The 26732-nt window shown below is 54.5% G+C and overlaps 1 protein-coding gene across 12 annotated transcripts; it reads right to left on the bottom strand.

Moving 5' to 3' along the window:
- Positions 1 to 753: 753 nt before the first annotated feature.
- On the bottom strand, positions 754 to 26411 carry USP2 (ubiquitin specific peptidase 2). 12 transcript variants are annotated; one of them, XM_008513375.2, is made up of 14 exons: positions 26158 to 26411; positions 17343 to 18160; positions 16924 to 17100; positions 5482 to 5532; positions 4859 to 4982; positions 4539 to 4650; positions 4330 to 4440; positions 4100 to 4164; positions 3785 to 3888; positions 3617 to 3697; positions 3407 to 3485; positions 3077 to 3184; positions 2783 to 2903; positions 754 to 2506 (listed from the first exon to the last, which is right to left on the bottom strand). In XM_008513375.2, exons 2-14 carry the CDS (start codon positions 18117 to 18119, stop codon positions 2419 to 2421), a joined length of 1998 nt encoding a protein of 665 aa, XP_008511597.1. In that variant the 5' UTR covers positions 18120 to 18160; positions 26158 to 26411; the 3' UTR covers positions 754 to 2418. The 12 variants fall into 12 exon arrangements, with proteins under 12 accessions (XP_008511597.1, XP_008511598.1, XP_008511596.1 ...); XM_008513376.2 differs by having other exon boundaries at positions 25113 to 26357; XM_008513374.2 differs by lacking the exon at positions 26158 to 26411 and adding an exon at positions 24023 to 24175.
- Positions 26412 to 26732: the final 321 nt, after the last annotated feature.

The raw sequence follows: 26732 nt of genomic DNA on the forward strand, positions 1-26732 counted from the left end.
ACAAGGCCCTGAGGGCCCCAAAGAGGCCAGCTCTTTAAGGGGTTAAACCTGTTGACATCTTAAAAAAAGCACTTTAAAGAGAACAAAAGCTTTAACTTATAGGCAGCTGTTTCTAGGTATTAGTGGGGCAAACTGAGATGTTTTAATTTATCAAGGACCACGTCTGGTTCACTCCACATCCAGGTATTGCCACTGTGCTCCAGGAGCAAACTGTGCTGTATTCGGCCTGTGCCGGAGACCTGTTTCAGCTTGTCATAGGTCTGTATGGGGACCCAAGTGTGTCAAAAGAGAATCACCAGGGTACCCGTCCCAGCAGTTAAAAAGCAGACAGCCCATTTAAAGAGATTAGATATTTTAGTCTATTAGACACGCTAATTTTCTCAGGGGTGGAGAGAGTGTTGAGGTTATGTGGGAGAATGTCCTTATTCTCAGCAGATGCATGCTGAGGTATTTAGAAACGGTGATATGACAGCTCACCCCTAAATGTTTTGCCTAAAAGGACAAAAGAAACATATATAAACAGATGTGGCAAAATATTACCAACCAGTGAATCCAGATGAAGAACATGGTGTTCAAAACGTGCATTATGTCAGTTTTTTTATACAACTAAAAAGTTTAAAACATGGGTAAACTTTTTCCAGAACTTGAAATTTACAATCCGGTTGAAGCAGTAGAATATTTGGCCACTAAACATGCCAGGATCTCTTCCTGGGTTCAAACCCCTCCCAAATCAAGACTCCATCACTTACCAACTTGTTTCTCAAGGCTATTATTTATTCTGTACACGGTTCCATTGTACATTGGACATTCTTCTACTCTTGCTTACACGGTAAACAAGTGTACCCCTGTCCTTTGGCTCAGGTTCACAGGTCTTCCCTGGAGAAGTGTGTCAGGCCAGTTAAACTTGGGGTGTCTTTCTCTGATGCTTCCTCCTGGGAGCACTGAAAAGCGCCAGGCTCCAAGGGGCACAAGCCAGGCCAGCTGCGTGGGTGCAGAGAGCTCCATGCACAGAGTCCGGTGCCTTGGTGAATAGCTTTACTCTCTGGGACAGCACAGAGTTTTGTCCAACTGGTTAGGGCAAAATCAAGCCCATGGGAAAGAATCATATGGCGGAGGCAAGATGTCTCCAAACACCCAGGCTCCAGCTCCCAGGGTAGGACTGAAGACCGAGGCCAAGAGGAGCTGAGGGGCAGCATGGGCATCCCTGAGAAACTCGGTCCAAAGGGCCTATGTCTAGGAGGCTCTGAGAAGGTGGGGGACAGGGAAGGTCAGGGAGAAAAAGCATGTTGAGGGAATAAATTAAAGGTGAGAGAAGCTCTAGGGATGAGGGGCCTGTGCTATCCTTCAAACAGCTGGGAGTAGACCAGGGGTGGGTTGGAGGAAGTGGGCAGGAAGAACTTGATACTCTATCATAAGAAATCTCCGTTCACCTCCTCTCCTCTTCCCCTCACTGCAGTACAAACAAGCTGGGGGCTAAGGGCATGGCCCCTACCTCCCCCAGCCGGCTTGAACACGGCCCTGGGGAAAAGGGAAGAGGCTGAGGGACATTTCAGGGAGGGGCAGTTACCCCCTGGTCCCCAAATGCTATAAGGCACAATTCTTGGAGGCAACTAGATTCCATCCAAAACATTAAGAAACAAACAAAAACTTGTTAGATCCCAGGTCTACTGTGGCTGTGCTTAGGGCCTGACTGACACCCACCTAGCACCACTGGGGGCTAGCATTAGAAAAGTCGTATTTGAAGAATTAGAAAAAAAAAAAAAAAGACCAACACAATGTCCCAGCTGTGAAGAGGTGTGAAGGAGAGCATCTCCAGTCTGACAACTTCAGTGATGGTAGTTAAAAAAAAAAGTTGGGCTTTTAAAAACCAAAAACAGCTTTTTTCAAAGATGTCCCCTAGTCTGTCCCCCTGGAGTTAGCAGCGTTAAGAGGGCTCTTGGCTCATGGGTGTTTTTCTTGCTTCTGGACCAGTGAGCCGGGTCCAGGTGAAGACAGCGCGCCAGGCTCAGGCGCCGGGGCTTCCGGGCAGTGATCCTCCCAGCAGGCTCCAGAGGGCGCTGTCTTCCGGGAGGAGTGGGGCCGGAGCTGGCAGCGAGCGGACCAGGATCTTCTCCCCACAGACCGCTGTTGTTTATTACACACAGGAAAAAACCACAAGCTTAAAAACGCAAACAAGAGGAGCCGAGGGGCACTGTGCTGGCTGCGGTCTCCGTGTCCCGTCGATCTTCCCTGCCAGGCGTGGCTCAGGAGCTCCTGGCTCCCCACTCCAGACTCTGACCAGGCTGCAGCAACTCCTGCTCGGCAGCTTTAGTTTACTTTATTTTTCTCTTGTCAGGTTTTTTTTTTTCTCTTTTTAAAAAAAAACTTAGGGTGTGGGGCCACCACGGGGAAGGGAGAAAGGGATGGAGCCCCTCGCTGCTACATGCGGGAGGGTGGACTGGCCAGTTCGTAGAAGAGCAAATAGGCGTCGCTGGTGCGCACTTGGCTGGAGGACATGGGTGTGACGCTGTGGAGAGAGCAGGAAAAGTCAGGGCCTGGTGAGGGGGCCATCGAGACACAGAGCTGAGTGGCTGAGGGAGTGTGGGGCCTCTCTAACCTCTCTATTACACACCCAAGGCCAACCTCTTGCTGCCCCCTAGAGATTCTTCAAATAGGAGCCGTCTCACATGTGTTACATGGCTTTTGGCTCTGACCTTTTCTGTCTAGTGAAGGTGGAAGCCATATAGGTGGGTGAGGCACAGATGTCTGACACCAGGAGGCCTGTCTGAGACCTCTGTCTCACCTGGAGTCATTGAAAGTGTGCCATTCGCCCGTCACTGGACTCCGGCAGTAGGCTGTGTAATGGCCGCCCATGGTGGTTCCGGAGTGATTGGACACAGCATACAGGTTGTAAACAGCGTGGTCTGAGGAGGAAATACAACCCCTGAGGCATTCCTTGCCCCCGTCTTCCCTCCCCCTCCTGCCTCTTCCCGGTTTTCATGGCTCTCTTCAGCAGCATCCCTCCACCTCTTGGCCTCCCAATGGTATCTTAGACACTGGTGCCTTGCTTCTGCCCTCCCAGCTGAAAAATACTCACTGGTGTTTTCTGAGGCAAATTCTCTCAAGTCCAGGTCTCTTAGGGGGAAATTCACAAATGTTGTGAGCTTGCTGGTTCGTATCCTGGATTCTGAGAACCGCTTCAGATCTGGTATTGACATGAGTCAAGGACTGACACGGTGGCGAGAACAAAGTCAAAGCAAAGGAGACCGAGTCCTAAGAGGGCAACTGCGCTTCTCCAGAAGCAGAAGAGAAACGCGAGAAGGAAAGTCTATCAAGTTTCCTTTTTTCCTACTCTGTTCGCCCTCACCTCCTGGCCCCCTATCAGTCACTCTCTGGAGTCAAGGCCCTTGACGGATCTTAAGGATACGGAGCACCAAGATCTTTGGGAACCTCTGGATGGAGAACTTCTTTATACATCGTTTTCTGGCTCGGCAGCGACAGCATGTCTGAAAGACATGACGGACAGAGCTAGAAAGGACTGGTGGGAGAAGTCAATGGGCCTGGGCTGGCTTTGCTGGTGACAGCGTTGTCCCCAGACACATCTCTTGGAAACTGCTGTTACGGAAGGGTGACTTACGGGCTTTTCATCGCCATCAAGCACATCCTCTTTGGTGAAGAGCCTCATGCAGTCCATTAAAGTCACCTCAGGATAACCTCGCTGGGAGAGAAAAAAGTACAGGTCAGAGGTCAACGACACGAAAGGATAAGAGTTCAAGTTTCAGAAGTAGGGCAACAGGTTGCATACCTTAGCAATGGGCAGTGAGAGGTCCCAGAAGGGGTCAAAGACTGTAGAACAGTAGCCACAATCAGTACACGTCAGGGAGCTCTTTAGTTGCCCGACAAAGAGATCTGGGGAAGAGATGGACACGCGATGCTTCACACAGGGAAGCGAGCACGTGGTCTTCTATGTGTCTCCCTTCTCACTCCTCCTGCCTCAGTTTGTCGGACACTGGGCAGAAAGAGGGTTCCCTGGGAGGATGATTCTTAGGGCTTTTCATGCTCTGCTCAGGCAAAAGTAGTTAACAGGGAAAGTGGGCATTCCCCCTATTCATGCACTTACCCCCAATCCGACTGTCTTCCCGTTCTAGGTATTTCCTCCACATCTGTCGCCCTTTCTCATCATCACTAGGAACCAGAGGGAGGAACACAATTGGGTCAGAGCTCAAACCATGATAAGTTCAAGGGTCTAGCAATCTTAATCCTTAGTATTTAAAATTCTCCCCCGATCATTACCCCCAGAGAGGTAGATTCACGAAGTTTCGCTTCCCACAGCATTCTCCTCAGACTTACGGAAGATGATCGAGGTTCTCAGGGTTGGACTTAGGCCTCACTGTTACTCGGTTCACCTCGTTGTGGAGCCCATCCAGAAGAAAGCGAAGAAATTCCTGAGCATCCTGCTGACTGAGCCCAAGGAAAAGAGAGTGAGCAATACCTTTCATCTCAAGAACATGCTGTTGCTGCCACCCACCCTGGGGAGGACATGCCTGCAAGGTCCTTACTTATAGCCAACGAAGCGCGGTGCATATCTCTGGATCTGGGTCTTGAACTCAGATGGGCTTACCACATCGTTGGGGGATGAAGTCCATATGGTCTGGATTAGTTTTGCAAACTCTGTTAAAAGGTGAAGGTAGAGAAGGGGCATGGAGGACAGGTGAGACATCTTCTATAGGAAACTCTGAAATCAGAATCCCAACAAAAAGAAGCCAAAGAAAGAAAAACAGGAGAGGTACATATACAACACAACTACCAGTACAGCAGTGGGAGAGTAGGAAGGTGTCCAGAAGAGAAGCAGGACTGTGTCCGCAGAGGGGTTCCTCACCTTCCATGAGGGCTGTGTGTGCATTGCTGCTGTGGCTGAGATCCCGCATATAGAGTCTCTGGAGGCAATAATCTCTCAACTCCCGGGTGTTGCTCAGGCACTGCAGAATTGAGTTCATGAAGCACTGCAAGAAACGATCCAGACAATCAGCAAGGGAAGAGAGACCCACTTGGCATCCCTACTTAGTACCAAAGGCCCTCCGGTTCATCTACCCCTGAAATGGATCCTCCCAAGTTCGTCTTTTTGTAAGTGAAAGGGGCAAAGAGAGGCAAATTCCCACAGCTGGCACAGGGGAGGTGACTGGTTATTTACTACAGAGGTGTCCGAAAGGCTGTGGGTGAGCTGGACAGAAGCGGGTGGGACATGATAGATATCCTTGAGGAGAAGCATCCAGGAAAGGAGCTGACAGTTAAAAGGGCAACTCCCTTTAGCAGTGCTTCCTGCTGGGGACGTGGGTGAGGCAGAGCCCAGCAATTCTGCAAAGGACCAATCAGGAAGGGCAGGTACCAGCTGGCCCAGAGCGCAGGGAGGTAGCTGGAGCCAGGAGGGGACTCTGGTTAGATTGTTCCAGTTGGGATGCTAGAGGGTGGCCTCAGGAAAGACGTTAGCTGCTAAGAACTCACCGTGTTCCCAAGGTTTCGAAGACCAGCCAGACCTTGAGCGCTCTTAGAATTCTGTAAGCAAAGAACACAGGGCACATAAGGCTGAAGGCAAAGAGGCTGGGCCTGTGCTAGGCTCTCTCATGCAACTTTCTGCCAGTTGGAGCCTGATACATGGAGCATCAGGTCACGTGTATAATTCTCTCTCCAGCTTTAGTCTATATTCCTTGTAGGAAAGACGGTTGAGGAATGCCTGATATTTTCAACACACAACAAAAATGTTCTCCAGGGCCCTGCTTTCTTTTATTGGCTATGTATTTCCCCCTCTTTATGTCACTCTTCGTTCTCCGCCATTTTGGGAACTGCAGATTAGAACTAGAGACTAGGAATTCATATATTTGGGAACATATTTGGTTCCCGGCTACAAGAAACTTCAGGCCCCAAATCCAGACACTGTCTCAAATTACCTATATTTGTACCCCGAGATGTCCAATGTGTAAAGCAGCTGTCATAATAGGCACTTCAAAGAGATCTCGAAAAGTTCAATGACAAAACATCTTAACTGAGTTTAGGTCCTCAGCTGGGAAAACTCAAGCCTGCCTGCCATCGGCCTGCCATCCTGAGTCGTCAGAGACAGGTGGAATTCCTTCCAGCTGAGCTCAGCTCCCGAGGGCTGATTAGAGCCTGGGAGAATCCTCCCTGCCTGGCTCAGGTTTCAACATCCTGACTGGCCAGTGGCTGGGAATCCTTGTGACGACAGACTGCTGCCAAGAAGACGTAAGCACCTGGCTGAAGGTGCCGCTCTTGCTCTTGTCCCTATGGTGGAGGCTGGTGAGGGGTTTGGAGAGAGAGCCGGCGTTAAGTCAAGGACTCTGAGCATTGTTTGGCCAGGTCTCTTGGCTAATCCTGGCCCTACCTCCAAGGAGTCAGAAAACCTTTGGGCTCAAAGGGTTAAAGAAGCAGTCTGCAGGTGAGCCTGCCACCCCCATCCCCGAGGGAGGGGACTGGGGAGCCGGCAACTCTGGAGCAACACTGGCTGGGGCATGCGTGGGGCTAGCTCAACCCTGATCAGAAGAGGAGCCTGAAATAACTCAGCTAAAATTACTCATGCCGTGTGCTGACAGCCTCTGAGGCTGTCAGCAGCTCAAAGCCCGTGAGGTTGTCAGCTCAAGAGGGTGGCGTGGGGGGAGGCAGGCTGAAGGAGGGCTTGTCTCAGGAACTGCCATGCCCATTCCCACAAGGGAAAGGCTCCCTCCTGCCAGTTATCAGGTCTAACACTAACAGGTAGGGAAGGAAATACATACACCCAGAAGAGAAACCTGGTTTCCACCCGCAGCTCGAGAGAAAGCCTACTGGCAGCAGGTGGGGTATAGCATCCTTGAAGAACTCTGCCGGGCTAGCAGTGTACAGCCCTAAACACAAAACTGAAACCTTATCTTTCTGATAGTCTAAACCCTGCGGCTCCAGTAAGAGGGCCACAACAGAGAAAATTCCCTGGACAAAGACCTTATCAGCATTTTCAGCTGGACCTGGAGAAGGACTCCCCTGGGGCCCAACAAAAACACTGAAGTCTCCACGTAGCCCATTGGGAACTAAATGTTAAAGGCTGCCGGCAACAGAATAGCCACTCTCCGCCCAGTCCCCCCCTTACAACTATTTTTGGCAGTGCTTTATTAGTTCTTATCCTGCGCCCCAAACAACATCTGTCTAAACAGGCTGTAGAGGCAAAGCATCCTACCACTGGTGATCACGTCAGTGTGCACCAAAGGGAGCCCTCAGCTGGGACAGCGGGCACGCAGCACTAGTGGGGGCAGGGCAATGGGGAACTGGAGGCCTCTTTCCACTGAGGCCCTCCCTGGTGCTGACACTTTCCACTCTGACCCAGCAGACTGAGGGTCACTAAGAACATATCATCTACGGTTCCTATTCTTGAGGATCCTACTTCGCCCGGTGGGTGGAGAGATATGCGAGGTTCTTTCACAGCATCGCTAAGACCCTCTGTTAGCTTTTCTGGCGGGGGGTCGTGCCTTGGTCTAAAATTTCCTGCGCTCAAGACTACTCGCCAATTTCTAAGCGCCCGGTGTAGAAGGCGGTTGGATAACAGGGGTCGGGGGTGGGAGTGGAGGGGAGGGCAGGGCTGTTCCATGCGCAGCCAGATATTCTTCTGCCATGAATAGGAAATCAGGAGCTCCAGGGAAAGTCAGCATTTTCCATTCTGGAGAGAAACAAAATGTCCCAGGAGTGACCTTTCTTACAGGGAAAACAATCTACCTCAGGCTGGCCGGGAGAGGCTAGAACTGGAGAAGCTGGGAGAGACCCTGCACAGCCAGCCTCTCACCAGGAGAGAAGGAAATGACGCCAGCTGGTATGCTGGAACTTACGTGTAAGGAGGTGAGAGTTTGGATCAAGAACTTCCTTAACATTAGCCATCAGCAAACCTAATTTTGACTTAGCGACCAGTGTTCTATAAAGTAGATACTAGCTCCACAGTCAGTAAACAGGCAGGATTCACCTTCCAGCGAGGGAGCAGGAGAGGGGGCTCAAGAAAGGCTGGCTCTGGGTTAATGCAGAGGAAACATGTGGCTATATGGCCCATATAAAAAAGTCTATTGAGGTTTGTGGCTTCACACTCAAGAACCCAAGAAAGGGCTCTCCTGATTACTTCACCTGTGCCATGAGGGTCAGCCATGAGTCCTGGCTGCAGCCAAGGAGCCTGGTGTGGCCCTGGCAGGGGGCAGTGCACGCATTGCCAACACGGGAGCTGGTGCCTGTTACATAAGATCTGTCAAGCTCTGGCCCCTTCTCCCTTCCCCAAGCGGGCGGTGCCCAGCTTTCAGCCCCAGCATTACTCTGGGGTGGCTACTTCATTTGACGGATCCAGTGTCCACTTAGCCGAACTGGGGAGGGCTGGAAAGAAAAGGGAAGTTGCCCTCTTTCACCTGTCCGCAACTCCTCTGCCCTTCACAGGGTCAAAGGACCCCTGTTATCAACGCTTCGGGAAAGCGCCCTCTGGGATGAGTGAGGGGCAGCCCCTTTCTGACCAGCCTTTCTTGGGGGGTTTTGATCTCGGAGGAATCGCACCCGCCGAGTCCAGCGTGCTGCCCGTCCTCTCACACCGAGAACTAGTCAAGGTTACGCTTTCCTGCACCTGTCCTGATAGGTGCCAGGAATTAAGAGCCCTAGAGCCACCTGGTGCCGGAGTCACGAAGGGGACGGGAGTAGGGGCACTCAGGGGATGGGACCTCAAACGGGGGGGAGCCCGCGAGTAAGCGTGAGATCACCTGGGGAGGGGGCATTCCTTGCCGGGAGACCTTGGGAAAAGAGGGGTGGGGGCTGGGAAGAATCGGTCACCCGACCGTGGGCGCGCGGCGTACGGGGGCGGCCCGGGGAGGCGGCGGAACCCCAGGCCCTCGGCTGGGGGTCCCGGAAAAGGGCCCCGCGTACCTTGGCTTTGTTGACCAGGAGCCCCACGAAGGTGGAGAGCAGCAGGGAAGGGGAGAGCGGGGAGCGCGGCCGCAGCTCCTTGGCGAGGGCGGGAAAGGGGGCGGCGGGGGGCTCCTCGGGCAGGGTCACGGTGTACGAGGTGCGCATGCTGGCGGCGGGCGGCGGGCTCGGCCCCACGCTTAACGTTGGCACAGGGGGCGCGGGGAGTACCGCGCGGTCTCAGCCCGGACGCCGAGGCCGGCCAGGCTGCCACTGAACACCGTCCACGGTGCCCGGCGGTAACCGCTCCGGCCGACCGCGCGCTCCTCCGCCTCGTCCTCCCCGGCCCGCGCCGGCAACCGCCCCGGCCCCGGCTCTCGCGCTCCGGCCGGCTCGCAGCCCCGCCGGCGCCTCGGGTCCCGCGACGTCAGCGCCGGGGCGGGGCCAGGGCCCCAGCCACACCCCCCGCTGCGGCCCCGCCCCCGCGCCTCGCGCGGCCCCGCCCCCAGCTCGCGGACCCCAGCCGGGACCCGCCCGCCGGCCGGCCGCCGCCGGGACCTGCAGCCCCCGGAGGAGGGCAGCATAGGGGCGCGGAGCCCGGGCCCACCTCGGAGTTGGGACTCAGGAGAAATTGTCTTTGAGGCCCGCAGAGGACACGTCCTCAAGACCGAGTGTCAGCCAGGTGACCTTTCCCCAAGGCAGCATCCAATTCCTAACTTTTTGGGGGCTGCAGGTCATTTCGAGAACCCGACGAAAGCACTGTACTCTCTTTAGGGAAAGATGCGCGTAGGCACAAACTGTTGTACAGCATTCGGGGGGACTCAGGCCCTCTTGGAGCGCAACCTCCGCCAGGTCCTTGAGGGTCGCCGGGCCCAGGTCGGGAGGATAAGAGTTCACCGCTTCGGGACTGACCTGCCCTCCTCCCTCGGGTCCTGATTTGGCCCATTATCAAGAAAGGCAATGCTCGTATTTTATAAGGTACAATAGGTCATTGTCCTTTTCGGCCCCAGGGAAGAACCTTTTCTGACCTTTTCCACCCAATTACCCAACACTGTCTCTCACCGAATCTCAAATTTTGATTGTTTTTGGGAGGCGGGGAGAAAGTAACCCCACGGTGGGGAAATAGGCGCTCAGCTGGCGTGGTGGGGAGTGTGCCCCTCCGCCCTCAGGGCAGTAGTGCCTGAAGATCAGAGGTCTTGGAGTTTTCTTTCTGATGCTCCACCCCGCCTCGCCTATCAGGGACTCACACAGAATCTGCCTAGAGAAAGTATCTTGTTTGGAGCTCGCTATTTTTAGTCAGTATTTTTAGCATTTAAAAATACTCTGAGAGGCAGCAGCCTGTGCTGAGCCTGTGCTGTTACTCATCTGTGGCCTCCTTCTGTTCCTCTTGGCATGCTCGTCCCCACATGTACACGCGCACTGCACACACGACCACAGCCACATGGGGAATGTGTCCAGGACACATGTATGGCTGTACCCTAGGCCACCCACGAAACAGCATTTTTGTGCTAATGAGAGGGGAGCACAGATGGTGCCCCCCTTGTGTTCCAACAGTGGAGGTGGGAGGAGTGGGCAGGAGGCAGGAGCTGCTGGGCATTCTACTTGGTGATAAGTTAGGAGGGGTGATGCCCACAGTCACTGTCCTTGCCGGGTGACCAAACCTGGAACCTGGACAACCTGCAACAGCCTTTCTCTCCACACTTCCTTCTTTCTAGCCACACCCTTTCCAGCCAGTCCTACACTGTCTGCAGCAAAGCTTTTGCATTCGGTCACATCTTTCTTCTGCCCTGAAACCCCTATTACACCTGACTTGCCTCCAGTCCGGAAGCCTCATGCAGCCCTGTCTGTGAGGCTGCCTGTCCAGAGGCTCCTTCCATTGTCACCACCCTTACTCTTCTCCAATCCTTGTTGCCAACCAACCTGCTCTTATTTCTCTGCTTCAGCACTTGCCTTCTCTCACTTAAAACACACAACTGTCACTGATTAAGCACTTACTAAATGCCAGGCACTGCCTAAGTACTGTATATATATAATCGCAGTTAACGTGCATAATGACACAGTGATGTGGTAACTATCACCTCTGCTTTCTAGATGAAGGACCTTAAGCCCGAGAGGTCAAATGACTTGCCAGGACTGCAAAGCTAATCAATGACAGTATGGGGCTTTCAACCCAGACCTGTCTTACAGCAAAACCCAAGCTTTTAACAACTACTAGGGGATTCTGGAATGCCCTTCCTGCTCTCTACCAATTACCTGCTTGTGAATTGTGCTCAAAACTGAGTTTTCCACAAAGCCTTCTCTAATGAACTCCACCCAGCTCTAAACACCCCATTACCACAGATCCTCAGTCTACTCCCGTTCACTTTACACTATATTAATCTTAATATGTTTATCTTGGTTTTAAAAGTGTCTCTAAGACTTCTGTAAATAGTCTTAGATCGTGTGTGATTGTGCCATCACATTGAAACCTCCTCACAGGCAGGGTTGTGGGTTCTCTTAGTGGGTGCTAAATAAATGTGTTGATCTCATCTCTACAAGGGGTGAGACTAGGCTGGGCATCCTGGAAGGCCCCGAGCCTCCAGGGGTGGGGCGAATCTGGGTGTGCGTGTTGAATAAGCGTGCTGTGGGAAGCCCTGTCCAACAGGCACTCCCCCACTGGAGCATTTGGCTCATCTCCCATGACTTAGGCCAGTGATTTGGGTACTCCTGCCCCAGGCTGTCATGGCTTTCTGCTAGCACGCTCTCTCCCTCTTTCCTGGGATGGGGGAGGTTAGGGGCAGTGCTGGGAGCAGGGAGGCCCAGACGGGGAAGCTGTTGCCTGGGAGCTCTTTGAGGAGTCTGAGGCGAGGGGAAAGAATTCCCACAGGGTCCAGTCTTGTCAAGCAGGTCTGACTGCTGCAGGACACAACCAACGGGGAACCGTGGCTGATCTCTCAACTCGCCAGGCCCCCAGGAGACCCCTTCTCCTCAGTGCCCTTTCTTGAAGGGGGATAGGTAAGCATATGGTCTTCTGGGATCTGAATCCAGCTCTAACTCTCTGCCTCAGACACGCTGAGCCAGTCTGAGCAGGGCTCATTCCTGCAGCCTGAGACTGCTGTTTCTCAGAGTCTGCGCTTGGCCTGCCTCCCCAGTAGAATAAGTAATTTTCTTCACCTCAAATCCTTCCTGGCATGGATGGAGCGTAAATAAATTAAAGTCAGGGTTAGTTCTGTGAGGGCAGGACTGAGAGTGTCCTGCTTCCTAAGATCTTGTTGGGCAGCTTGGCCCAGGGTTTGGAAACAGTGCCCGGGCCCAGACAAATGCCTCCAGGCCAGTGGCTGCTCCCGCAAGCAAGTGCCCACTATTACCGCTGCAAAGGAACAGACTGGTGGCTTGACTGACACTAAGAGGGGTTCAGAGTCCTTGCTAGGGCTGGGCTTTCAGCCCACAAGTGCCCTTGGGGAGGGAGGGCCGTCAGTCCTACCTACGTCTGTAGGGAGCTCTGCTTCCTGGAATCACTCCGACTCAGGAGGCCAGAAGCTCGGACTCCTTTGAGCCCCAGAGCAGTCTGGCCTGAAGCAGCTGGATTCCAGGGGCCCACACACTTCCCCTTTCTTGCTCATACCAGGTTTACGTATCCATGGAGGTGAGAGGGTGCAGGGTGCCACGTGTGCAGCTCTGGGCCCTGAACGTGATGTTCGTTTCTGCAGCCGACGGTCAATGGAGCGGCTCCCCCAGGGGCAGGGGACACTTCGCCAGGTTTGGATTAACTTCTGCATTGCTGAGCTCCACCCCAGCACCGCATTAACTCATGAAGACATCCTGAGGTTGGGGGAGGACGAGGAGGCGGGGCGGATGGTGCCGGGCACTGAGTGAGAAATGGAGTCTGGGGAAGGCAGCACCGAGGCCACCAGCCAGGTCACAGCCCACAGCCGGTCTTCAAGGGATGGAGACATGGATGTCTTGCTGAGTCTAACCACAGACCACAAACCAGCTGCCCTTTCTCAGCAGCTAGTGCTGGTCCTGGCCATGGGACCCCTCTGGCTTAAGGTCTCCTCTGAGTGAGCTTCCCATGCTGTCAACACAGAGTCAAGCCCTCAGGAAGTTCAACCTCCTCAGGGTGGCTGAGTGGGTGAAGACAGGCCCCAGGGTCTCAGGCCGCCAAGCTGGATAAATAAGACTGCAGGGAGGCAGTTCCGAGTGGCTGAGTAAACAGAGCGCGAAGGCAAGGGATGAGAGAGGAAGGTCACACTCCTCACCAGAAGCTCTAGGGTGTCCTCACCTTGTTCTCTTTGGAGTAATCCCTGCGCACTGCAGGGCAGCAGTCAGGTCCAAAGTCCCACCCAAGAGAGAAGTCACATGACCTCTGCTTATATAATGTCCCTGTCACTGAACAGCTGGAACCCAGGGCTTCGGGAGATGAGTCAGCAGTGGCAATTATGACCCAGGTCCTCCAGGTTCCCAGACCTTTTGCTCCTAGCAACAGGTCCCCCAGCAGAGGGCAAGGGTGTGGAAGAGACTGGGTGGGGAGAAGAGGCTGGGCCAGGCTCGGAGCCTCAGTCCCTGGCCCTGCAAATGAGCAGCAGGTGCCCAGCCTGACCCAGGAGGGCCCTGGGCCAACCCCGGCTCTTTTGGGGAGAGGAAAGGGTGGCCTGGGCAGGCTAGGGTGGGGCAAGGGCAGGGCTGAGGCCAGCAGGCAGAATGCCAGGGCTGGGAGGGAGCAGCTGGAGTGGGCGGAGCAGGGAAGGATTAGGATGGATTGTAGGGGGTGAAGCGCAACCCTGGCAGGGCTCAGTGGGAACAGCTTGTCCTTCCATAGACCCAGGGAACAGGAGAGGTGGGGCAGAAGGGGGACATGACCCGGTTGGGTACTTGGGTTCCTTGCTCTCTGCAGAGTCAACCCACCTGGCCTGGCTCACTGTGGGTAGTGAGAGCTTTTTTTTTTTTTTTTTACTGGTTCTGAACCATCACATCCCTCCTCTCCAGTCTGTCTGCATTTTAAACAGAAGGTGGGGCCTCTGGGCAGCCCTCATTAGCCTAGGCTGAGCTACACCTCTGTGGACTGGCATTTTGTTGGTGCTTATGCAAGCAGGGGGTATTCAGAATTCATGTACCCCCTCCACCACTTCTTTACTTGTGCTCAGCTGACCCTGTGATATTCCAAGCTCACATTGGCTGTTCTGTTAATGAGGGGAATGAGTCTGGTTAGAACTATTCTACTCCCTGGTTGGGGCCAGCTTTTGACCTCCCTTTATGAAGGCCAATCGTAGTTCAATTCGGCTACCCTGAGAGGCCCCAGGGTCAGGGCTGCCCCAGGGGACCCCAGAGGAGTCAGATCACGCTGGACCCTGCCACAGGATACACTTTCTCACCTTTGTTCCTTCCAAAGGGTAGTTCAGGCCTCTCCCCGCTCTAGTCAGCAGCCAAATGCCCCTTTTCTGTCATCTCCTTTTCCTTCTGAAGTTTAAACCAGCTCTTCCATAGCATTTTACTGGTTTCACGTCCCTCCACATCCATTGTTTGCTTTGAGCCTCAGGACATCTCTATGAGGTGGGCAGGGCAGGCGTGACTATTCCCTTTTATGGACGAGGAAACAGCTCAGACAGGTGTCCAAGGTTAAAGAGCAAACTTCCAGCAGTCACAGAGGCCCATCCCAGCCTCAATGAACTCTCCCTTTCCCGCCACCTATGACACTTAAAGACACCTAGGGCTGCCTCCTATTGCAACTATTTTAAGAACATATTTCCCCCAGTTAATTGTGAATGCACCGAGGGCAGGGACCATGGCTCACACATCTCCTGCCTCCCTAAGCACCTGGAAGGGGCCAAGGAGGAAGGACATTTATCAAGCCCTACTCCGTGGCAGGCACTTTCACACACAACTTTGGTTTCTCACAATAGTCTGTGAAGTGGGTGCTATGATTACTCTCATCTCACAGAGGAAATAGGTTCAAAAGTTAAGGAACTTCTCTGAGGTTACACTCCTAGGAAGCTGAGCACCGTAAATGAGTGAATAAGAAGGGAGGATCCTCAGATGGAGATCTGAAAAGAAACTGGACCTGGTTTTTGGAAGAACTGGTCCAGGCCCCATCAGCAGGGTTGTTCTCACCTCAGCAAGCTGCAGTCAGCTCCAGGAAGTGAGGATGAGAGTGGTGAGGAGAGACAGGGTGAGGTTAAATCAGGGTCTTATACCACTGACCCGCTAGGGTCCTTTCCCAGTTGGCAGGATCTTGAGCGTGAACTCAGAGTGGAATACTAGCTCAACTCAGAGTGGGCATTACTGGCTACTTAAGTGTGTCGTGAGCTGTTTCTGGATGGGAGGGAGGGATGTTAGGGTAGCTGAGTTTGCCCCGGGGCAATCTGCTACTCCCCTGAGGTCCTCTCTCAGAACTCCCATCACCCTGGCCCTGGGGAGCAGTGGGGCAGGGTGTCCACTCTGGCAGGGGTGGAGGGCAGCAGGCTGCAGGGAGGTGAGGGATGTCTGTGTGGGAAGGTGGCAGAGGCCCAGTAGAGTCTGGCCCCCAGTAAAGGAGATCTTGCTCTCTCATGACTGGGGCTGAGGGTGGGTCTGCAGTTTAGTCTGTGGAGAGGAGGTTTTCAAACCTCATCGTGCTTAAAGATGACCTGAAAAGTGAAAGGGCAGATCCCCCGGCTCCATCCCTAGAGAGTTTGATTCAGGACCCAGGTGGGGCCCAGAATCGTTAGGCCATACAGGTGATTCTGATGCAGGCAGTCTGCAGAACCCTCTTTGAGAAACACTGCATACCATAAAGAACACTTCTCTTCTGAGCAAAGGGAGGGAGCCCCTCAGAGGGCTCTAGGACCCAAGCCCCTCCACTGAGAGCCACTTTCTGATTGCCCTCGAGATGAGCAACACCAGACATGTCCAAGTGAATCATGCTCCACCTCAAGCACATGCCCTCTGAGAGCATGTATTTCTCTCCCAGGCCAGCTGTCATCTCCCACTCCTACACTAGTCTCCAATGTAGCCAACCCTGCCTTGTCAGGGTCTGAATGTTCTGGGAGGCACCAGCTTTTGTATCTCCCATGGCACTTCACAGACAGCTCAGCAAGGCCAAGACTCTCTAAGTAATGTCATCAAAGTTGTCCTCTCAAGACCTTTAGTTATGACCACCTTCAAGGTCTATGACCCAAAGTCCTGTCCCTATTCTGCACCCCTCCTCCATTCGTATGGACAAACCCCCTAAGCAGCATTTCTTGCTGTGGCACATTGTTTCCAAAAGGCACATGTCCTAGGAGTAGGGGAAGGGTACAAAGGGAATGAAGGAGACACAACACCCAGCTCTCCCACCCATATGCTTGCCTGTCTGTCTGTCCATCTACCTATCCACCCATTCACCCACCCACCCACCCATGCATCCATCCATGCATCCATCCACCTATCTGCTCACCCATCCAGCCATCCAGCTATCCACCCATCTACCCACCCACCCATCCATCCATCCATTCATCCATCCATCTATCCGCTCATCCATCCAGCTATCTAGCCATCCATCCAGACATCCACCCATCCAGCCATCCACCCATCCATCCAGCCAGCCAGCAATGCCTCCATCCATCCACGCATGCAATCGTCAGGTCAGTTGAGGTCTGTGCTATGCTAGGCACATGGTGAGGGGTCTAGGGATATTTCTTTCTTTCTCATCCTCTGAGAGCTTGCCACCTAATGGGTACACTTATAACTACAGAAAAGGCAGAATGTAGTCAGTGCCCCACAAGAGGTGTGTTTAGGCATTAGCAAGGCCCTGCCAGGCCTTACTCTTTTTCCAGCAGAGCCTCCTCCCTCATCCCAGCCCAGGCAGGACTGGAATACAGAGGTATTGGATTGTTTCAAGCCTTAGACAAAAATCCCTCCACTATTTTCTCCAAAGACATATAAGTACTGCTGTCCAGACACCTGGTCCTGAGACAGCCAGTGTCAGTCAGAGGACAGCCCCTCTTCCCCTGATGTCTTATGCCCAAAAGTTAAGCTGGGACTCCGAGCTGGGAAGTAAAAGCCTGAGCACGAGGAGAGATGCAGTCAGAGCAGGGAGGCCTTTCTTACCACAGGGAGCACTGGTGGGCTGGGGGCGTTCAGTCCAGGATGGGGCAGGGCCTGCAGGGGAGCCTGGCATGCTGGGAAAAGTAGAGTGTAAGAATCACAGTGTATGTGGGGGTAGCTGAGCATTTCCGAGAGCACTGCCAGCCCATCGTCGAGGGCACAGGTCCTGAAGCAGGATTCCTGGGGAGAGTGGGAAAGCCCCTGAGCAAGGAAGGCACCGAGCCACGAGGGTACCAGAAATGCCGAGATGACTTCCCTGGCTTGTCCCTACTTAGGCTGCAGGAGTAGCCGCTGTCAGGTGTGGGAAGTAAACCTCTGCCTTCCATCATCAGTCAAGTTGGGAGTCCTTCCCTCAACTTGGCTCTTGGACATCAGTGGCTGCCTCCCCAGCCCGTCACTGAGTTCCCAAGGGGCAAACTCACCATGGTGTCTCGCCCTGGGGAGCTGGAGCGGCTGGACCCGGGGGCCTGGCCCTTGCCCTTCTCCCACAGAGTGTAACGGCCACTGGGTCGGTAGGTGGGGCTGAGGACTTCAGGGACTCGTGAGGGAGGAGTCTGGCTGGGCACTTGAGGAGCGCTGCCCTTGCGACCATAATTCTCCAGGTAGTCGGACAGGTACTCAGAGCGGCTGGCTGCCTGGTAGAGCCCCTGCAGGGCACACAGCTCCTTTCGTGTGCGGGCCAGCATGGGGCTGCGGCCCAGGTTCCCAGGGTCTATCCGGTAGCTATCTGAGGTCCGGAGGCTGGAGAAATCCCGGGCCAGGTCTGATTGACTGTTCGACTTCTTCTGGGTCAGGGTTACCCCCTGGTTGTGGGCATTCACAGGCAGGTAGCTGAGGGAGTTGTTGGTCACTCCATAAGGGAATCCACTGCCCCCACTGAGTCCACTCCCTGAAGGCCGCTCAGTGCCCCAGGTCTGGCTCTCCGGCCGCTTACCACCCCCGATGATGTCAGGTCTCAGCAGGGGGCGGCTCCGGTCATAGTCCAGGATGGAGGAGGGGCCGTAGGTACGGGGACGAGTGAGGAGGCTGGTTGGGGGGCCTGGCTTGAAACCAAGCTTCTCCTTCTCCAGGAAGGAGGCAGCCAGGTTGGCCCCATAGGAAGAGGGAGTGTAGGTGCCATAGCCTGATTTGGCATAAGGGGCATCTGTGTAGCGGGCCGATTCTGTGTAGCGCTTCAGGGTGGAGGAGAGCTGGGACATCCTTCAGGGCGGCACTCAGTGGGGACTGGGAGCCTCATGGGCTGAAAGACAAGGAAAGCAGTTGTTAAGGGCCTGGCTGGGTATCAGGCTGCCACTGTACCTGCTCTCCATCCCCAGCTGACCAGAACCTTAGATCTCAACCAGGGACCACAAAGTCCATTTCCACAAAGAGCTGGCCTGCTGCTGAGAAATACACCTATGCATGTGCGTACACACACACGCACACAGGTCTGCACACAGGCTTGCACGCACCCATGCATTCACACCTCAGTGACAGCACAGGAGATGAGCTGGCTTTTGTAAACCACACAGGGCAGTCAGTCTCAGCACGTTCTGGCTGCTCCAAGTGACCTGACCGTGACAGTGGGGACTGCCCTACCTCTGCAGTTCTCCAAGTGACTGCTGTATTCCAACCCAGCTCCCTCTGCTTCCTCAGAGACTCCTGAGTTGTGGGGACCCCACTGCCCTCACCCCCTGGATTGAAAACGCTGGGCATTTCAAGAGTTAAGACTGCCTCCCTCCCTTCTGACTTTTGGGATGAGCAGGAGTCTTTTTGGAAGCATACCCTGCCTGAGCTGGAATGACCTGAGGAGCTTTTGGTCAGATCCCTGGTGAGGAAAAGGAGCTCATGAGAGGAAGTAATGGAGGGGAGGTGGTGGTGAGTGAGCATGTGGCAGAGAGGGGCCTTGGCCTTGGTCTCCAGACCCAATCCCAGAGTTCTTCCCTGGACATGGTCTCCTGCTGCGGTGGGGGATCCTCATGTGGTAGAACCCACTCTCTTCTCTGAGCTAAGTGGAGTTAGGGCCCTGTGGCCTCCTAGGGGTTCCCGTACCAACATTCATCCCAGACTGCTCAAGGTGATAATGACTTGTGCAAAGGGGGCCCCCTAGAGGCTAAAATCCTGCACTGCAGGCAGCCCTCCCTGTCCTCACCCCCAGTCCTTCCACCTGGGTTGGGGGTGGGGGGGTGGTCTGGAGGAGGAAGACAGAATCTTTGAATCCAGGAGTTCTGAGGGCTCTAAAGGGTCATCCATTTTAACTTCTCTGTTGTGCAGATGGGAAAGGCGATTTGCCCAGGGTCACACACGAGCAGAGCCAGAGCTGGAATCCAGGTCTTTCAGATTTCCAGGCTGGTGCTGTCTCCGCTTTACCTTGCTTCACCCCTCCACATCAAATTTAGGCTCCCTTGGGAACCCCCAGAGTCCCTCCATCACCCTAAATGCACAGGCTTTATCTAGAGTGGAGCTGGAGGGCAAAGGTGCTTTGGAGAGAGGAGCAAGTAGGATCAGGCCCCTTTCCTGAGGGCCATCAGAGACTCTCGGGGGGGGGGGGCCTCTGGGGGAGGGCACGGTGCGGCGGGGCACAGAGCCATCCAGGACTCTCAGAGTAGTGTGTGCAGGGGCTGGTTCTGACTTGCCCTGTGACTGACTAGCTGGGAGATGTTGCCCTACTCATTTACCCTCTCTGAGCCCCAATTTCCTCACCTATAAAATCAGTATAATAATCATCATTATGATCCTACCTCACAGGGTTGCTGCCAGGAATCAATGAGATAACGACATGTGAAAGCCCTCAACAATGACAGTGTTATTATCTCCTCCCTCAGCCCCTGCCAGGCAGCCGGGCTCCTCCCTTCATAGGCCTGTAATAATGTCGGGGCTGGCCGGCCTCTGACCTCAGCCCTGGGCGCCAGGCTTCCCCCCACAGCCCCCAGTGAGGTGAGTGGATGAGCGGGCAGTGGGCAGAATCTAGCTGTTCAGCAGTCAGTGGCTTGGGCAGCCCACAGCCTGCCCTAGGCCGGCAGTCCAGCCCTTAGGGCAGAGAGGAGCTGGTGCCAAGCCCCAAATGCTGAGGGCTTGGCAGAGACCTCTAGAAATTCAGTCCATGCAAGGCTTGGGATAGATGCAGGGGTGGGAGATCAACAGGTGGCAACTTCCAAATAGGCCCCAGAACAGAACTTCTAGACCCTGCCAGAGACCTTCCAGCAACTTTCAGTCCAGGCTGGCATCAGGAGGCCTGGTCCACATTTACTGTCTGCCCTTTTCCCAGCTGGCTCAGGGCTCCCTACCTTCCTGTACATGCCCTTGCCTGCTGTGCTCCCACCTCCAGCACACCTTTCACCTCTTTCTAGGAAAAGGTCACAGAGGAAGGCCTCATGCAGGGTTGGGGGAAACGACAAGCTTCCCTTCCATCTGCTTAGCTTTCTGGGATACAGAGAAGGAAGAGAGTGAAGGCTGAGGGAGGCCAGGGGAGAGACAGGGGCCAGCGCGTGGGACCAGTCTTACTCTATGCTCTACTTCACTTTGGAGAACACCATCAATAATTCAAAGTCACAGAGACTCCAGGTCTCAGGACACCCGGCAGCCAATCAGATGCAAGCTCCCCTCCAGAGTATGAGCTCATACCTCCTCCCCACAGCTCTCTCCCCATCCCCCACTAAGGCTCCCAGGGAATTGGTATTCTGCAGCCAGTGCCCCAAGCTTGTGACCTCTCCTGGCTCTGCTGATGATGCAGAAGTGCTGGGGCCAACCAAGGTACAGCAGACAGGGACAGACAGCCCTGGGACGGCCCACAAGTAGCCCTGGAAGGGTTGGGGTGGAGGTGGAGCCACACCTTCTTGTCCACAGAATCCCAGGAGGGCTTCTAAATCCCTGGTCTCCTGTCTGCTCCAATCTGGTGGGCAACTGACAGACCTCTCCCTCTTCGCAGCAGCCCTGGGGGGTTGTGCCGTCACTACCAGCCCCCTGGAAGCTGCCTCTCTGTGCTGACATCTGGGTTACAGTTCCCATGTCTGAGGAGAGGGTCCCTATTGGGGCTGAGGCCTTGAGTATGCATATCCCCTCCCCCAAACCCCAGTTTCTCTCTTGAGGAAAGTGCCAGCACCTTCCAGGTGAGCAGACAGCTGGGGTTGGCCCCTGGCATTACCTGGCACAAGGGTCCCTGGAGGCTGCAGAGTGCACCATGGGTGGGAGAGCAGGCTGGGGCCCTGGCCGTAGCCTTGCTGCGCAAGACAGGGACAGGACGGGTGCTCACATGGCTGCGAGTCTCCTTGTTGCCACAGGAACGGCCCGAACTGAATGGCCCTTTCATGGGGCAGTGGGAGGCAAGCCGATTGGCTGGGATCCCTCATTCCCCTCCCTGCCCAGTGTGGGGCCCTTACTGCCCGGCTCCTTTCACTGTTTACCCAGAGCTGGCAAGTACAGGCATGTGGTTCCAGGCAGCGCCTCCCCAGGTGCCCGCCACCTCGGACAGCAGGGGCAGTCCACCTGCCAATCTCCTCCTCCGTGCCAGCTTCACAGAGCTGCCTCCACTCTCCCCTGCTCTGCCTGAGTCCCCTCACTTTGCTCAGCTGCCCCGTCTTGGGAGTTGCAGCAGCATCCTCTGCACAGAGCACGCAGCTTCCTGCAAGGATGTGTGAGCCAAGTAGCCATCGCCTCTGCCGGCAGACGTTGAACACCTCTGGACCAGGCCCATGCTGAGTGCTTCCCATGCAGCCTCACCTCCAGCACTCAGACCCCCTCCCCGCGCGCCTGATGCTCTTCTAAGTGCGCTTTGGACAGGGTGTCCTCATAGTCTTAGTGCCGTTTTCAACTTTAATTCTTTTGGGAGAATAAATGCCTCAAACTTACAAACATCATTTGAAGGTTTACTTTTTACGTTAAATTAAAACAAAAAATATTTTTATTCAAAATTTAAAACGTAAATAGGTAAGAAATTTGAATAATGAAACATTTAAATGAAGCGTTTAGCATTCGTCTTTCTGAAGTTATTAAACTTTTAAACTGCACTAAGACTTCTGAGACACCACATATTAACTCACTTAATCCTCGAAATTGCCCTGAGCAGTAGGAGCTATGATGACACGCATTTGCAGATGAGGATACCAGGGTTTGTGGAAGTGACGTGGGTTTCCCAAGGCCACGCTGGGAGCAGTGGCACACCTGGCCTGGGACTTGTCCTCTGTCCACTAACAGCTAAGCCCTTCACGTCACACTTCCCTAGCCTCTCCCAGAGCTGGTGTGGGGCCAGGGGACCCAGCCTTCCACTGTCTAGGCAACAGCATGATGGGTACAGACTCCCACAGGAGCAGCCCTTCCGAGTTTCCACTGCAGGCAAATGAAAGCGAAGCCAGGGGCAACCTGAGCCCAGTACAATACTGATTGGTTGCGAGATAGTCCAGGAGGCCTCCATTTCACGTGCGGTGCCAAGCTCCAGAGTGTCCCTTGGCACCAGCATCTAGCCCCAGCCAGGGCCCTTGGCCCAAGGCTTGGTTATGGACATGCCCTCCAGCCTCCTACGCTTGCTGCAGCTCGGCTCACCCACAAGGTACCCAGGCTAGGTGAGTCAAGGGTTAAAATGAACCCTATCCCGGGGCCAGTCATGTGGCCGGGTGGTTAAAGTTCCCAGGCAGCCGGGGTTTGTGGGTTTGGATCCAGGTGTGAATGGACCTACTCCACTCATCAGCCATGCTGTGACAGCATCCCACTTACAAAGTAGGGGAAGATTGGTACAGATGTTAGCTCAGGGCTAATCTTCCTCAAGCAAAAAAAGAGGAGGATTGGCAACAGATATTAGCTCAGGGTGAATCTTCCTCACAAAAAAAAAAAAAAAAAAGAAAAGAAAATGAACCCTATCCCCCTGAGGCAGCCAACAACCTTGTGTCAGTCATTGTCATTTCCTGTTGCTCCCATGAAGGGTGCCCTAACCTGCCCAGCCAGGGGAGGGACTTGCTCCCCAGGAATCCCAGGCCCTCCTGGCCCCCAGGGTAGAGGATGGGTAAGGTTCCATATCCCAGCAGCCTGCGTGGCCCCTCTCTGCCCCCCATCTGCTCTGCTTTCTGGGGTGAAGGCATGCCAGCTTCTGTGGCCTCACTACTGCCTGGATAGAAGGGCTCTAGCTGGGTTTCAGAGGCACACCTCAACAAGGTTCAGTTCCTAACCGCCTACCCAGGTGTCCAGGACAGGTGAGTGGGGAGTCCCAGCCAGGCTTCCAGGTGCTTGGGAACCTCCACAGTGGTGACCTCAGAGCTTCCCAAAGCTGCTTGCTAACAACATTGGAATGAGGCACTGCTGATGAACTGACCTTGAAGGGTGAAGTGGGCTCAAAGAGGGGCCCTATCTGTCTTCATCTACATTCTCCGACCCTTGCTCCTAGCGCTGGCACTGTCTGGGCACAGGCATCAGCTCCTAGGTAGAGACATGTCCTGGCAGGTGTGGAGGATGCAGGTGGAGTGAAAGATTGGGGTGGGGGATATTTGTGTTCACAGTGCCCAGGAGCTCTGTCTACTCATCTCAGGCCCCCAGGAACCTCACTACAGTTCTGTGTCTCAGGAGCTGGCACCCAGTGATCCACCAGGTTAGTGCCTAATTGTCTTGGCAGGGGGTCATCCAGGGGAATTTGGGTGCAACTCTGTCTGTCTTGCTCCTAGTAGTTGCCCAAGGGCCAAGAGAGTGGCAAAGTAGTAACATAAAGAGATTGGAAATTTAGAGCAAGAATCCTGACTGGTGGAGAAGTGAGTGGGCCCCAGGTGGTGTCTCTTGATTTGGGGTGGGGAGGGGGTGGGCATCTCTACATTTCCAAGAAAAGGCAAAGAAATGGGCCCCCAGGCAGTATTGGTATCCTTAAATTCTCTTTTGCCCACCCACCTCTGCCAGTGGAGAGGCACTCTCCCGGTGCCCCCTCCCCAGGGGAGAGCCCCAGTCTTTCTCCCTGTCCTCTAGGGCTTCATCTTTCCTCTGTCCTTGAGCCTCTGAGCCTTTCCTCTTGCCCACAGCACCCACCAGGCCCAGTGGGGCAGCTTCTCACATGCTGCCCCAAACAGACAGGGCTCCCCTAAACAGATAGTCCAGGGGCCTCTGGACAGCCACCCTGTGAAGCTCAGACACTCAAGGGGCAGCTACTGACCTGTGTCCGGGGGCACTGGATGGGCTCTGGGGCTTCTCCTTCCCCAGCAGGGCAGGGAGCGCAGTGGAGAGCCCAGAGGCTGGAGTCTGACTGGGGCTGGGTAATCCGGAGCTCAGGTTACCGACTCTGATATATATAGTATCTTATCTGACCTCACAGAGATGGCTAGCTCAACTCACTTGCATTCCAAGCCCGGGGAGAATTAAAGGGGCAGTGGCAGGCCCTCCCTCGAGGGGCAGCCCTGATGAGCCAGTGCCAGGCAGGGAGAGTCTACAAGGCCTCTTTGAACGGGGGGCATTTTGAAGTGGAACAGAAGGGAGATTCGAGGGGAAACAACTGGAAAGAGGGTAGAGGGATGGGGCTGGAATTAAGGGAAAAACATGGAGAAGGAGGTTGTCAGTCACAGAATTAGAGAAGAGGAAAAAGCCTCAGTGCTGGTCCAGCCCCTTTACTACTGAGATGGAGCCAACCTGGAGACGGACAGCAGCTTGCTCAAGGGCAGAGAGAGTGAGAAGCAGGCGGGACCAGCTCTCAGGTTTTCAGTTCAAACTTTTTTATAATGGACTTTTAGGCCTGGGCTTCTATTTCAGTTCTTTCCCTTTTATTGGCTCTGAGACAGTGAGCAAGGCACTTAAGCTGTCTGAACCTTTTATTTAGTCTGTAAAACAGGAGGAGAAATTATAATAATAATGCTATACTACCTCGCAATTGTCAGGATTAAGTAAAATAACATTTGTAAATTTCCTGGCACATAGTAAGAATTCAATAAATAATTATTATTATATTGAATACTTGTACTTATTATTATAATTAGTGGTAGTATTTGTAGTAGCACCTACCACGTGAAACTTCCTAGGGAGAAAAGGGCCTCTAGGCCACCCCTTGGGGGTGCTCTGCTTTAATGCCAGAGAGTAGCCCCATGGTTTCCTGAGCTGCTCCATGTCCCATAACTGGCAAGGACAAACGGGGCTTGCTATATTCCCAGATGTCCAGTCCACCCAGCAGAGAAGGTCCAGGCCCATTTGGCAAGTGCAGCTTCCCCCAAGTTACCAAGAGAAGGCCGGGCTGCCCTGGAGTGGTTCCACTCTACCTGTAGGAGCGCGCAGGATTCCAGGGCCACAGAGCCGGGCCGGGCAGGGTCACAGCGGAAGGAGCAGGATTCTTAACCTCTTGGGCCTTGGTGCTCTTGCCTGCTCCCAGTCTGTTTCTCCTGTTTCTCGACGGCTCTCCCCGAGGACTGGGAGGACCCAAGCTGGTGCCTCCACCCTCTCTCAGCAGAGGCTACTGACTCAGCTCCGGTCCTGATGATGCACTCCACAGGACGCCCTTGTCCCCGGCCCTCATTCCAGTCCTCATTCTGACTCCAGTTTGGTATGCATCTGTAGCATCAGAGGAGCGGGGGATGCCCAACCCCAGCCCAACCAGCTCTCCTTTCCTCCACTTCACGGCCGGCTTGGACTTGGAGAACCTTCTCATGCCCATGCCTGCGGAGGTGAGCGTCACCACAATCTCCAGCTCAGCCCCATTCTGCAAGCAGCCACATCGGGAGGTAGATGTTTACTCCTCAGAGGACAGCTAGAGTGGGTGGGCCAGGGCTTCCCTTGGCTGTTAAGTAAAGTTACTTGCCTTGGAGCACCGGTGCCTGCTGCTGGTTTGGGATTGGTGAGAATTTCAAAGATGCCTCCTTCTGGGTTGGGATTGGTGGAAGATCTCCCCTTCCACTTTGCTGCCCCCACTCCCACCCCTTTGGCAAATTGACCACAGACAGCCCCGCGGCGGGGGGAGCTTTCAGAGGAGGGAGTAAGTGACCTGTACGCACACATGGGAAGGGGGTTGTCAGTGTCCAGGCGTCACTCAGGCCACAGGGCACAGAGACCTGGACGTGCGGAAGCAGCGCTTCCTTAGAACACACTGATCAGCACACAGATGGCTCTTCCTGGCATCCTGGGCTGTCAGCTGGCAGGCCCCCACACACAACTGGCATCCACAGCTGGAGCTCCTCCGCGCAGCTGGCACTCGCCCTACATTTCTAGTGCCCATTCTGCCCAGGCTGTCGTTGACACCTCACTTTCTGAGCCTCCAACGGCACAGACCTCCTCACCCCCCCTCCCCAGTCTCCGACAGGTGGCACGTACCTGCCTCTTCTCCGAGGATGGACGAGTCGAGCCGGGCACAAGCATGGAGCTGCGAGTGAGTCCCGGCCGGTACTGGCGCTGTGCAGTGAGCAGCAGCTGACGCAAAGGGCTCCCTGGCCTCGGCTCCTGCCCGCCTCTAACCCACCTCCGCCGGGGGCCCAGAAAGGACCTCCCCGGGAAATCGGCGCCACCCAGCGGGCAGCCGCTTCATTGCGCCTGGGCGGGCAAAGCCACACCCCACGTCTCGCGTCACTGGGACGCGTCACGGCTATTGGCTTGTTCCTATTGTGGCGTCAATAGAGCCCCGCCCGTCTAGGGTCTCCCAGGCGACCGATATATACAGAGAACCACGTGGAGGAAAAGCATGCGAGTTTGGAGGGGTGGAGCGCGAAAAGAAGTGGACCTGAACTTGGCGCTGCCGGCCAGCTGTAACGTATTGGGAAAGAGGAAGGGTCATAAGCAGAAGGTCCAGAATTTCACCCCGGGACATACATATCCACTTTCAGTTTTTTTAAAAAAATTTTTTATTAAGATTGGCACCCTGAGCTAACAACTTGCCAGTCTTCTTTTTTTTT

Source organism: Equus przewalskii, chromosome 6 (assembly GCF_037783145.1).
Source record: "Equus przewalskii isolate Varuska chromosome 6, EquPr2, whole genome shotgun sequence".
Taxonomy (NCBI): domain Eukaryota; kingdom Metazoa; phylum Chordata; class Mammalia; order Perissodactyla; family Equidae; genus Equus; species Equus przewalskii.